Source organism: Glycine max, chromosome 13 (genome assembly GCF_000004515.6).
Source record: "Glycine max cultivar Williams 82 chromosome 13, Glycine_max_v4.0, whole genome shotgun sequence".
Classification (NCBI taxonomy): Eukaryota; Viridiplantae; Streptophyta; class Magnoliopsida; order Fabales; family Fabaceae; genus Glycine; species Glycine max.
In genome coordinates, this window is record NC_038249.2 from 31750588 (window position 1) to 31763922 (window position 13335).

General features: G+C 33.7%; 2 protein-coding genes across 2 annotated transcripts; one reads left to right on the forward strand and one right to left on the reverse strand.

The window, feature by feature from the left end:
* Positions 1 to 4: 4 nt before the first annotated feature.
* On the forward strand, positions 5 to 4158 carry LOC100811329 (uncharacterized protein At5g19025). Its single transcript, XM_003542843.4, has 2 exons — positions 5 to 657; positions 3906 to 4158. The coding sequence occupies exons 1-2, from the start codon at positions 59 to 61 to the stop codon at positions 3949 to 3951; spliced, it is 645 nt and encodes a 214-aa protein (XP_003542891.2). The 5' UTR covers positions 5 to 58; the 3' UTR covers positions 3952 to 4158.
* Positions 4159 to 10965: 6807 nt separating this feature from the next.
* On the reverse strand, positions 10966 to 12405 carry LOC100811854 (transmembrane protein 45A). Its single transcript, XM_003542844.5, has one exon. It carries the CDS (start codon positions 12161 to 12163, stop codon positions 11237 to 11239), a length of 927 nt encoding a protein of 308 aa, XP_003542892.1. The 5' UTR covers positions 12164 to 12405; the 3' UTR covers positions 10966 to 11236.
* Between the last annotated feature and the right edge of the window lie 930 nt (positions 12406 to 13335).

The window sequence follows — 13335 nt, forward strand, 5'->3', positions numbered from 1 at the left end:
TTTGAGTTAGTTTAAGGTTTAGTACATATATTAATAATAATAATTAGAGGGGTTGAGAATGTATAGGGGGAAGGTAAAGACGAAGATGGTGCAATGCAAGAGGAGGAGGTGGCATATGAGCATGAGCATGAGCAGAGGGATGATGGTTCAGTGCAACAACACTAATAACAACGTGTGCAACTGCAAGCACTCTCCCTCGGCCACCTTAGACCTTCTAATCCTCCTCCTGGTCCTCTTCTCCGGCGCCTTCCTCCTCTCCTCCTACCTCTGCTACATCTTCAACTCCCTCTCCCTCCTCCTCCCCTCCCTCCCCCTCTCCTACCTCCTCCCCTTCCTCCTCTTCTTCTCCCTCTCCCTCGCCGCCTTCTTCTGCGGCTCCCGATCCCGCCGCTGCCAGCGCCAGGGATGCAAGGGCCTCAAGAAGGCCATGGAGTTCGATTTGCAGATTCAGCGCTTCGGCTCCTCCTCCGCCGAAATCGATAAGCTCCCCTGGAAGGGCGGCACTGAGGCCAACCCCGATTACGACTGCCTCAGGTCCGAGCTCAGGAAGATGGCTCCCCCTAACGGCCGTGCGCTTTTGCTCTTCCGGGCGCCCTGTGGCTGCCCCGTCGCCAAACTCGAGGCCTCCGGTCCCAAAAAGGGCAAACGCCATAAGAGGTGATTTTCTTTGTTTCTCTTCTTATGATTTTTTTTCAATCGAGTTTCAGATCTGTTATTACGGGCGAGTTTGAGTTCCTGATGGTGTTTTCTGTCATTTTGCCATTTCTGATTTTTCTTTTAAGTTATTCATACATACATACTTATAATTAAAGTTTTTAAATCGATTGTTTGTTGAAGTAATGAATTCTTCGAGTGCTTGATTTTCCAGTTTGTGGATATTTGTTTTGCCTTATGGAGGGTTTTATTTAAGTAAAAGATCCGTGTGAGTTCTTAGAATTCACTATAGAGGATTAGATGTAGGATGAAATTGCACTGGAATATTTGATTGACCTCATTGTAATTGTTTCATTTTATTTGTTGTACAGAATTGGGCCAATTAAGCTGAATGCTTTGTCGACCTTGTAATATTCTTTCCCTAATTATGAGAAACCCTTTGTACAGATTCTTTCTATATATATTAGGGCTGGGAGACTAACTCCCATTCCCAGGAAAGTTTTCTCTTGTTCAATCCACCTTCTGGTTTTTCGGCCGCTGCCGTCCTTGACAGTTCTGTGTGGTTATTGGGTGTCCAAAATAACACTCAGGTTTGTGTGACATCCTCACCACACGCTGCCTAACCAAATCTTGACAGTCTCTAGTATTCAGTTTGGCAGAGGATCTTATTGATTGTCTAATTGGAGTTCCTGCTCTAGAGGCAACACCGGGAATTGGTTCATAGATAGGTGCCGAATCTTTAACTTTAGTTTCTTTCTTCACAAGCCATGGTTTTGAAGGACTTGGTCATGGTGGTCGAGGAGGATGTGATAGGGAACATCTTCGACACTCATATTGTAAGCATATAGGCCATACATACAATTGTTGTTACTCTATGCTTGGTTTGGGAGGGAGATTTAGTATAGTTATTTGGAGTTTGGTATGGCTCATAGTGAAGTAGACAACTTTGTGTTCTACAAATCACAATGTTCATCTAACCAATGTATTTATTTAGTTGTTTATGTTGACATTATTGAAGACTTCAAACACCACTTAGTTTGTCATTTTTAACAAAGTATCTAGGATGGTTGTAGTATTTTCTTCGAATTAAGGTAGCTCAGTCAAAGGCAAGCATTGCTATATCTCAAAGGAAATGGATATTTTGGATGAGACTGGTATGTTGGATTGTAAGCCAATTGACCCTTCTATTTACCCGAGTGTTAATCTTTTACTGGGAGATATTGGAGGTTGATTGGGAAGTTGAATTACCTAACCATGATGAGGCCTGATATTTTGTTTGTTGTAAGTGTTGTTATTCTGTTTCTTAATTCCCCTTATGATAGTCATTGGGATGTTGTGGGTAGAATTTTGAGATATATATTAAGGGATCCCTTGAAAGAGTTTTCGTATATGCTGATAGAGGTCATTTTGTTGTTGTTGCTTACACAAATGTAGATTGGGCCAGTCGTCCAACTAATAGACTATCTACTTCTGTTTATTTTGTTCTAATTGGAGGTAATCTTATTTCCTGTAAGAGTAAAAGCATAACATTGTTGTTAGGTCTAGTGCAAAGATAGAGTATCGAGCTATGACCATTATCACATGTGAACTCACATGTTTGAAGCAACTTCTCCAAGAGTTACAATTTTGTTAGGTAGGCCCCACGAGTCTCATTTGTAATAAACAAGCAACCTTGTACGTTGCTTCAATCCCCTTTTTCACGAGCAAACAATGCATTTTGAGATTGATTGTCACTTTATTTGTGATATTTATTTTTGGGGAGATAACGGCATCATTTGTTAGTTATCCCTGATCTGTGTCCCTGTCTGGTCTGGGTCTGTGATTGCCTTTACTAAAGCTTGGAATATTTTTATTCTGGATTCTGGATATGCACAATAGGAAGAGGCAAATCTGTTTTTAGTGTTAAGTTTTTAAAATACGCAGAATGATTGAGTTTCTTGCGGTGGTATAAATGGGCTTGAGTTATGTGGACTCAATATCTATATCAAAAGAAAATCCAATCAGGATGTTTTAACTAGACCAAATTTGCCACAAAAGATTTCAACCTAGTTATAGCTCATTTTACAGAAACTATGCCTTTGTCTGTGGTAATTACAAAATTCTATTTTTTTTTAAGTGTGCTCCAACTCCTAGGTATGATTATATGCTACATAATATTAACTTATTGTGTGTTTTGCTATAACCTTTTAGAATTTTTTGATGATTTTATGGTGATTTTATGAGTCCTATTATTATTTATACATTTATGTTCAAAAGGTTAGGATCTTATATCTGTCAATTTGATCTTACAATTCTATCTTTGATGACCTTGACTGGTCCAAGGAGATATCTACTTTAGCACTGCTTTAAATGTCAAGGATAATAAAACTACTTTGCTCTGTTTGTGATGCCCAACTTAGCTTTATAGCTATATACATACATATATATATATATATATATATATATATATATATATATATATATATATATATATATATATATATATATATATATATATAGATTGTACATTGCATAGGTGGATGTCATACAGAGCTATTTTCCATTTCCCATGGAAGAAGTGGAGGCTTTGACCCATCTATGAAATGCTACTCTGATCTCTTTGCCACTATTACCTCCCCAGTTGTAAATGTAGTAACCTCAACCGTGAACAACTTTTTTCAGAAATTTGATGTGATTCTTACAATTTTGAATCTTTTTATCTTTTCACTAATAAGAATTGTTGGTGACGCCAGATACTTTGGTACAAAAGCACGAAGCCTTAACTGTGTTTCCCATGTTCAATTATCAGTGTTTTATAAATCTGTAAAAGCATATATAAATTCCAATTTTCAACCTGTTGTGCTTATGTAACTGACTATCATCCCGTCCCATGTAGTTTATCTCAAATTGTTTTCTCACAGTGCATTTGACTCTGAACTTTGTTGGTAAATTATTCTCTGGAATTGTCGTAGTGATATTCTTTTCTGTCATAACCTTTCCTGTTTTATCCACTAAGGTACTTAAAAAGAAAAGTACTTTAAAGAACTCTAGAATATAAAAGTACCCTTTATAATGAAGAAAAAGCTAAACAACAGAGCTTCCAAGAAAGCCAATTACGGGAATTTCTGCATTTAAGGGGTTAAGAAAAAGTTGGGCCAAATGTTACCCAGTGGAATTTGTTGCACTTGTTGTACACTTGAAGTTTTATTTGATGGACTTGAGTAAACTTTTGAATGGTAAACCTGAACATCTGGTTTTAATGATTTGAGCAGGACCCCACCCAGTGCGACTCTTAATGGAGGAGGAGATCATCGTTGATTGACTGTCATGTTTCCCCCGCTGGCATCTCGTTCTCATTCTCATTCTCATCATTTACTGCAAAACTTCTGATCAGAACCATTTTTTAAGAAAGAAAAATAGCAATCAGGTCTAAAAAATCCTTCCTCATATATCTGCATTATCTAGTAGTCTATAAACTTTGGAAGGATCGTACAGAATTAACTGCAATAAATATGTGATTCGTCATCGAGCCATTTCATTTATTATAGATGTCCTAAAATTGCTGACTTCATTTTCTCTTAAATCATTTCACCTAAGCCCTTAGAAAATACTATACATTATGGATTGAAATGGTCGTTTAAGTCATGGATCATGGATGGACTAATTCATGGTGTGAATAACGTGATTGTACCCAATGTAGATTTTTAGGCATTTGAATCATGCACTCCGTTATTAGTATTCTGCATCTCCTATTGGATTTGAGAATGTTCATTTCGGAATGGACTTTCTGAAACAAAATGGGAGGTGATTGGATTTGAGAATGTTCATCTCGGAATGGACTTTCTAAAATAAAATGGGAGGTGCTGGATTTGATAGTGGAATTGCAGGAAACAAATGTGGACCCTCTGTGTTTCATTACCGTATGTGGACCCTCTATCATGCAAGAATCCGTGTTTTTACTTACCAACTCGGCTATTTCTCCAATTGAGTGAAATGTATGCCGGGTCTCATTTTTAAATTCGTGAAATTTACATGGATTTTAACTGAAAAAAGTGTGTTAGGAGTAGAGGTTATAGAGAGTATTGTTTGCATTTTTCTTTATTAATTTATCCATAACAAACATTAAATAAATGGACAAACCTTTTCCGTTATTGATGAATAAGTAAAATTTGGCTGACATATGTAAAGAACATAGGGTGATAAATTTCGATAAAGAGAAAATCTTCGCTTATAATAGGCTTGTACAATTCAAACTGAATTAAATGGATTATTTTTTTCTTCTGAATATATAACATAACTGTATAATATATTCAAGATTTGAAATCAAAACTATTAATTAAGAAGACTCTATGTTAGTTGATATATGCATTCTATAATGAATTAAATAGATGTTTAATGTAATGTTTGAATACTAAAATCTTCCTTCAGAAAAAAAAAAAAACCTTCAGCAAGAAAAAGTAATACTAATATCTTAAACAAAAAAGAAAAAAAGAGAAGGTTTTAATTGTTTTATAAGTTTTAAAATTTTATTAAATTTTTAAATAAACGCTAACAATTATGTCTTTAATGAGTTTTTTTTTCTTTTATAAAAAATACTAACAACACACTCTTAAAAAATAATAATGTAATTGTAAGTTTTTAAACTATTAACTAGTATGAAATAAGTGTTGATATTACACTTTAAGTATTATAAAAATTAATAAATTTATTATAGATGATGATGTATTATTTTATATTATAATTGAATATATTATTTATTTAAGTATAAAAACTAATTTATTGTGTAATTTATCATTTAAAATTCTACTATAATTTATCTAATTTTTTAATATAATTTTATAATATTAATAAGAATTAATAGAGTCTTAATGATTATTTTAGTGGGTAAGAATTTATTTTAAAATCTTTAGAAACTTTTGTTCAGAAATTTTAAAATCGTTAATCATTTTTTTAAGTAATGACGTGATAGGTGGAGTAGCACATCATCACCTTATCACAGAAACCTCATTGTCATATCATCACCTTCAATGGAATGACAATGACGTGTCAATGGGTGCGATGGTGTGACAGACGATTAACGACAGATAATAAAATAAAAGTGAAAATTTATTTTGGTAAATATTTGACAAAAAAAGGATTTTTAGGTATTAATATGAAAGCGACTTATTTTTCAAGTATGAAAAACTTATTTAAATCATATATAATTAGTGTTTTACGGTCTATGATCAATGTACATATGTAACATGTCATGTCTTCCACTCTTTCCTTTACTATTCTCTCGACCCAAAATATCTATCTTAGCATTTGATCTTGTTCTCTTTTAGCTTTGTTTAGCTATTAAATCTACGCATCTTAATTCTTTTATTTTACCTTTAATACTATTTTATTAATCTAGTTTAGTTGATTAAACATGATAAATTGACAAGAAAGTTATTGTAAATTTCAAATAGTGTTTTTTTTATTCTTACCAATAAAAATATCTTATTAATTTAATGTATTTCTTATTTTGAATGAGAAATTATCTTAACAAAAATAAATAGAATAAATTTTCTTAAGTCTATATAAAATTAAATTACATATATGTTCATCAATTTATTTTAATTTATTTTTAGTTTTTTTCCACAAGTTTACAAATATTTGATCAAATAAAAGTATTTCAGAAACGATTTTTTCTTATTTACTTATAAGATTTACTTTTAAATATAACTTAAATTTAATATTATCATTTTTATTTTTATTTTCAATAAAATAATAAAATTTATCATTTATCATTTTATCTAAAATTAAATTATTTATTTTGATAAAACTCCTCCTTATCGTTTGTTAACTAAAAAATTATTTTTCAAATTGGCGTTCATACCTGAAAAAATAAACTATTTTTAGATTACTACCTAAAAATTTATTTTGTCAAATAACTACATGAAGAATTTTTGTTTTAACTTGTTATTTGTCGTTAATCTCTCATTCCGTTAAGTGATGAAGTAACAGATGGAGTGTCACGTCATCACTGATACATCATTGCCACGTATTGAAGGTGATTACGTGACAATGAGATCTATATGTCACGTTATCACTTAACGAAGGCGACTAACCATAGATAATAGACTGAAACTAAAAGATGAGGTACTTGGTTAAAAAATGAAAATATTCATCTTCCCTAAAAAAAATATTTCTATCCAGTAGGGTCTAGTTATAGCAAAATCAAATTTGGCCGTAAGTGAACTTTATTTACAAAATGCATTTAGTTGAAGGAGTTTTCTTTTCAAGTCTAAAAATATGATTATGAGGAATCATGAATATTAGAAATTAGAAGTGTTTTAAATTTAATTTAAATTTGATTATATTATATTTTAAAATTAGATTTAAAATTTATTTCAAACGCATTTTTTATTTTGATTTGTTTCATTTTAGTTTTTCGTCACATTTTTTCACAACCTATCTTATGAATATGCATAGCCATACTATTGTGTATATTCATTCATCTTTTTCTTGCCTAACAACTGGGATTATATATGCTATCCCAACCATTTTACATCCTAACATTCCTTGCCTAACAACTCATTCACAATCTATAATATCATAAGTTGCAGGGCGCCAGTTAGCTAGGATTTCCTTATGAGAAAGCCCTATCGGCTATGTCAACTCAACTAAAAAAAAATTACATTAGAGAAGATCTATCACAATTGGCAGAGGCCCATCCAATCTGATGTTTCTCGTTGTCATAAATCACTAACTTATCTTGAAAAGAGATATCTGTCAAGAGCAAAATAAAATGTATTACAATCAAATTATCAAATTAAAAAAGAAAAAAAAAAGATTTCCTCATGTTTTATTGGTATCTGAAATTTTTCTCACCTCCAATTATATTAGTATTTCCTAGTCCAATTTCAGTGCCATCTAGAATCCCCAAGCAGACTTTGCCATGTTTCTGGAAAAGGGCAGCAGGTTAGACAATAGACACATAATTTCTTTTGTTCCTTACATTTAAGACAATTGATCATAGTCTTAAAAGGTGCTCACAGTGACAATTAGATAAGATTCTGGTTGTAGTTGCAGCAGGGAATTCTTTGATTTTGTGAACCTCAGTGCTATTGGCTTAAAATTGCTAGTGACATCATGTAGAGATTTGAAAGTCTTCGTATCCTTCCAACAAATTGGCAGCGATGAAATTATATGTGCGTTAGCCTCGCATGGACATGCAAGTATGTGCCTAGAGGTTTTCTCTGATATGCAGAGGTATAATATTAAACCCAATCCAACTACATTTATAGGAGTCCTTAGTGCTTGTTGCCATGCTGGGTTGGTGGAGCCTGGGCAAAGAATATTTAGAATCATATAGAGTGCATATAATGTCAAACCAGATATCAAGCATTATGGTTGTATGGTTGATCTTTTGGGCAGAGCTGGGCTATTAGAAGAAGCTGAGGAAATGATTAGGAACATGCCAATGAAGGCTGACTTTGTGATATGGGGAACTTTATCAGCAGCATGTAGAACTCATGGAAATGTCAATATAGGAGAGAGGACTGCAGAGGGTTTGGCAGGGTTGGCACCATCGCATGGTGGTGGTAAAGTTATCCTATCAAACATATACGCAGATGCAGGAAGGTGGGAGGATGTATCAATAGTTAGAAGAGTCATGCAGAATCAGATAATGGAGAGAATGCCTGGGTGCAGTGGTGTTGTAAGGTAGCTAAAGGAGTTTCAATTCGCTTAGATTATTTCGCTAATTTTTTAAAGATGAAGATGCTGATCTTTCATACGAAATGTTTTTTGAGAATCATCTTGCATTCAGATTTGGTAAATTATTCAGAAATACTCTTTACTAGTTGTGCTTTAAACATACTATTACTTATCAGTTATCATTTATATGAGCTTTGCAATAATTTGTTTGAAACTGCATAGTGGAAATAAGGGAGTACCTGTTCTTATCTGCTAGTCCAAATATAAAATGGTCAAGGTTGCTGATATAAAATGAGGAGGATCCTGATCCAATTTCATTCGTTAGATATGGGTAACTAATAGAAATGTTATTAACGGTCAAGGATATCTTCAATTGCTATGCAATACATAGGTCCTGTAATGTATGATTTACATTTAATATATCTGTTAAGATCATAGGTAGAGTATATGAATGCTGACCGTTTAGTAATTTTTTTGTTTCTTTTGATATGTTGAGAAGCTATGGAGTTTAGATAGATGTATGTGAAACATAATTTGTCGATTTGTCTAGTGTGTAAAACTAACCTTGGACATTGGTTGACTTCCACGAGCTTACGAGATCCCTTTAGATCATGAAGTAATCGTTTCTTGCTGTTTGCACAAGTCTTCAGTATATGTTTGTTTTTAAGATATTATTAATCAGACTAGTATAATCTACCTTCAACGCGCAAGCTCAAATTTGAAGGGATAGATCTGAATAAATTTACCATTGACATTTCAAGTTTCTGCCCTGCATATCTGGTACATATAGTAGTTTGTATTAAAATTTACATACTGTACACGTGGCAATTTGCAGCGGCACTTAAAAGGTTAGTTACACTTACACCCTCTTAGATATGATTAAAAAGTTCAGAGATGAGTAAGGCAGTAAGTATGAAACAAACTGTTGTACAAAAGTTGTCGAGGACTTGCAAGCTTTAGCTTGAAGGCTTGGTAGTTTTATTTTGTGCTGAAATTTAACTTAATTAGGAAGAATGTGAATCTGGACGCAGTGTACCTTATTCATTAGAGCTTGTCTTGTTAGCATGTGTATGAAATTGAAGATAAAGAATAACTTTGTTTTTTTTACAGTAATTCGACCCAATTTGAGTTAGATTGTCTCTAATGGATGTCATTTGTAAAAAAATAATAATAATTAGAAATCGTAGTTAAAGTATATTAACAATATTTTTCAATAAAAACTTCATATTTTTCACTCCTTAGTCAATACCTTAAGCATTTTCCAATTGAGTTTAAGGGATCGGTACAACAATTGTGGAGATGAGATTAATCTCTTCTACATTGTCTATGTTTTGGAGGCACTTCTAATAGTTTTCTTTTCTAATGTTTAAACTTTTACTTTATCCAAAAAAGTAAGATTTGGTACTTGTTTGGATTAGTTTACTTAAAAGAATAACTTTCTTTTACATTATTAGAAAACAAACTAACAAGGTAATTGCTTTTTTTTTTATATATAAAAAAACTGTAAACAAAACATGCATTTGGTCACAAGCATCTAACCAATATTGATACTCATAAATTTAATGAATTTAATAATGATTAAACTTATTTAACATTAATAAAATACTTGTCCAAACTGTCAAATTTGATGTTGTAAAGTTTTTCTTTTGTAATATGGTTGAGAAGTGACAGTCGTGGCATTTGTAGTTCTTGACGTGAGCTTCATTAACACGATAGAATGCCCCCCTCCCTCTGTTTCTCCAATTGCACATGCATCGGCTACGATAAAGATAAAGTACGTTACTTTCTTTTCGCCCCTTGTTTTTGACTTCGCTGCTACAGCGATTATTCAGTGCCACCCATTTTTAGTACGTTTTAAGGAAGAAAGCAACGTTGGTTTGATGGCAAAAGAAATTAGTCTAAATACGGATGGCTATCAGAAAATTGCTATTTATATTTATAGAAATTTCCGTGAACTATTATATACTACGTACATTTTTAGATTAGAGAATATATTATCATTTAAATAAAAAGTATATATACAAAAGTAGTATAAATTTTTAAACGTGCAAATATTATTCATGGATGGTTAAACTATGGTAACTTAGTCTACTGTTTTTAAGTGTTTAGAGTTATGCTGTTCTATATTTTTAATTCATTCACTGTATAATATGTAAGTAAAAAATTTTACTCAACTTTTTTTTAAGCTAGCGTACACGCAGCCTTACAAGTTACAATCATTTTACGAGAGTCACCTTACCACACATTTTTTTATGAGCTGGCTTGTATCCACAATTGACAGCAACAAACTATTCTTTCAAAAAGTACTAAGATTTATGGGCCTCAAGATCAATCATTATTAATATCTGTCAATATGTATCATTTAAAATGCAAACAAGTTATAAATCAATTACGTGATAAACTATAGTACTAGAACCAACGCCCCCCGGTTTCCTCCCCTGGCAGGTTGCAAAAGCCAACAGAAGTAATAGATACAAGTGATAATTAACCCAAATTGAATTGAATGTATGAGTATGAAGGAATTTTTTTACATAATACACCACTGCAAAAATAGTTTTTACATATACTCTTTTTTTTTTAATGTATGAGAATTAAATCCGATATAAAAATTTTATAAAACTCATACATATTCTTTCTCAATCAAATAAATTAAATTCCTTAAATAAAATCCTTTATATATTATGATCCAAGTACACACAATCTCAACAGATCATCCTCCTATGAAAAATAGTATAACACAAACAAGTTTCCATGAGCTAAATTCATTCTTGCTGGTTCAATTAATTAATTTACAAAGGACCCCACCACGCTAATATACTATTACCATTAATCCCACTGTACACGCACCCACTTAAACCCAACCAACCAGTAATCACAATTAATTCCAATTAATCCGTTCAAATTTTCGTTCGTTATTCTTCTACCTTTCTATGTCAAGAGGCAAAAAGTTTTTGCCAACACGAATAAAACTCGTGGGGTTGCCAAGTATGCTTCTCTTTTGCGACTCAACATCGTCACTAATTTCCTCGTCCCTCAACGCAACATAGTCAACTTTTTCACCGTAAAACTTAACCAAACCCAAATAACAAGCAACACCAAAAACGGTGACACCAATGATGAACCAGCTGAAGAGAATGTTAACCAGCGATATGGCGCGGTGGAGAGAATCATGGTCGGAGCATCTAACAACTTGGTGGCCTTCTTCTTCGTTGATGAAGCAGCCTTTAGGGATAAGCCCCGGCGTCCAAAGCATGTACCCCATAAGCACAAGCCATAAACCCTGAAAGAAAATGCTTAGAGAACGAACGAAGCTAACTAAGAAGCTTTTGGGGAAGGGGATTCCCAAGAGGGTAGTTGAGAGGGAGATTAAGATAAGGAGCTGAAGTAGCAAGTGGTACTGTCCTTCGGGGCCGTGGTGGTCGGCCGAGTGGAGGTGGAAGAGGAGGAGTTGCTGGGCGAAGGCGATGGAGCCGAGGAGTTGTGTTAGGGCACGTTTGGCGGGGGAGGGGAGGCGGTCGAGGACGAGGGCGAAGGCGGCGTAGAGGAGGAAGGCGAGGGAGATGGAAGAGTGTTCGAAGTTGTGGAGGTGGTTGGAGGGGATGGTGAGGTCAGGGTCCAAGGGCTGGTGGCGGTTGGGGCCGATGAAGAGTTCCATGGAGATGGAGGCTGCTGAGCCTAACATGATGAGGAGGAGCTCCAGGTACTTGTGTTTGGAGGTTGGGAACCATGGTGGTGATGTGTAGGAGGTTGGGTTTAGGGCATGGAGCTTTATGTGGTTGAAGAGGTGCCATAGCCCTATTAGCATGAAACCCATGCCTGGAGCTACGTGTCCTACTAGAGTGCCCATAATTGATTTGGAGGGAATAATTGTGTGTGAATGAGTTAATTGATGTTTGGTGATGTTGGCATTGAGAGAGGGAAGGGTGGGGGAAATTTATATTACTTGGGCTTTTAGTTTTAGGTCTAGAGGGTTCTATGGAAGAAGTGAATTTTGAAGGATTTGAAGTCCAAGATGGGTGCCTTGGGGAATAAGGGTGTTTAATTTGTTTCATATTATGACCATTTGAATATGAATCATGAGATGACGAGTGGGATGAGGTAGAGCTGACTTTCTAGATGACTAAATAACAAAACGGCAGGAGGAGTAGGAAGACTACTACTACGCTTGGCAGCTCTTGTGTTGTGCTTATCCATTTAATATTCATTAAAAAAGTTATCTGTGCATATAATATAAATGAAGGGATCAAAAAGCAAAAAGTAGTACACAAAAATAAAAATTAAGTAAAAGTAGTAAATTGCATAAACGTGTTAAATGTTGTATTTATTAAGTAAAATAATTTATATACTACCTCTTTTTCATGATTATTAATATTTAAAGTTAATACATATAGATTAAAAAATTATGCACAGCTTTATTACCCAAACCATGTTTATTTGATATGGGTGATTCATTTTACTCAACTTTTTTCTATATCACCTTTACGCCCATTAAAAATTTAATGACCAACTCAAATAAACCTAAATAACACTAAATGTTAGTGCATAATAACCACTAGGAGTGGTGGGGTTAATTTGAACAATAAGCATCAGTTCATAAGTTTTAATTTCAGTGATTTATACACACACAAAAAGACTGATAAAATGTTTGGTTTGAAAATAAAAAATCATAATAAACACAAAATTATGATAAAATTATCACAAAAGCAACTATTTATTATTTAAAAAATTATGACAAGTTCAACACACCTTGTTACCAAACACATGCACTTGCACTTGCACATTTGCACGTTTGCACGTCCTCATCTCATCTCTACACCTTGAATGACTAAGGTAATAGCTTTTTGGAACACATATATAGCCATCTCATCAATCCAATTTTCTTTAATTTGAGACCTTGATGAGGACCTTGTATCCTAGTCTCTTGAATCAAAGACGGAGGCGGCGATTATTGTGTTTGAATCTCTAGAAAAGGATATTGAGAGGTGATTGATGATTGTGCTGTGGTGGTTATTGTTTAAA

Bases quoted from the DNA above. Each gene is read 5' to 3' on its own strand.
- LOC100811329 (XM_003542843.4), top strand. From the start codon at position 59: ATGTATAGGGGGAAGGTAAAGACGAAGATGGTGCAATGCAAGAGGAGG. The intron at 658-3,905 runs GTGATTTTCTTT...TGATTTGAGCAG, and splicing joins AAGGGCAAACGCCATAAGAG to GACCCCACCCAGTGCGACTC.
- LOC100811854 (XM_003542844.5), bottom strand. From the start codon at position 12,163: ATGGGCACTCTAGTAGGACACGTAGCTCCAGGCATGGGTTTCATGCTA.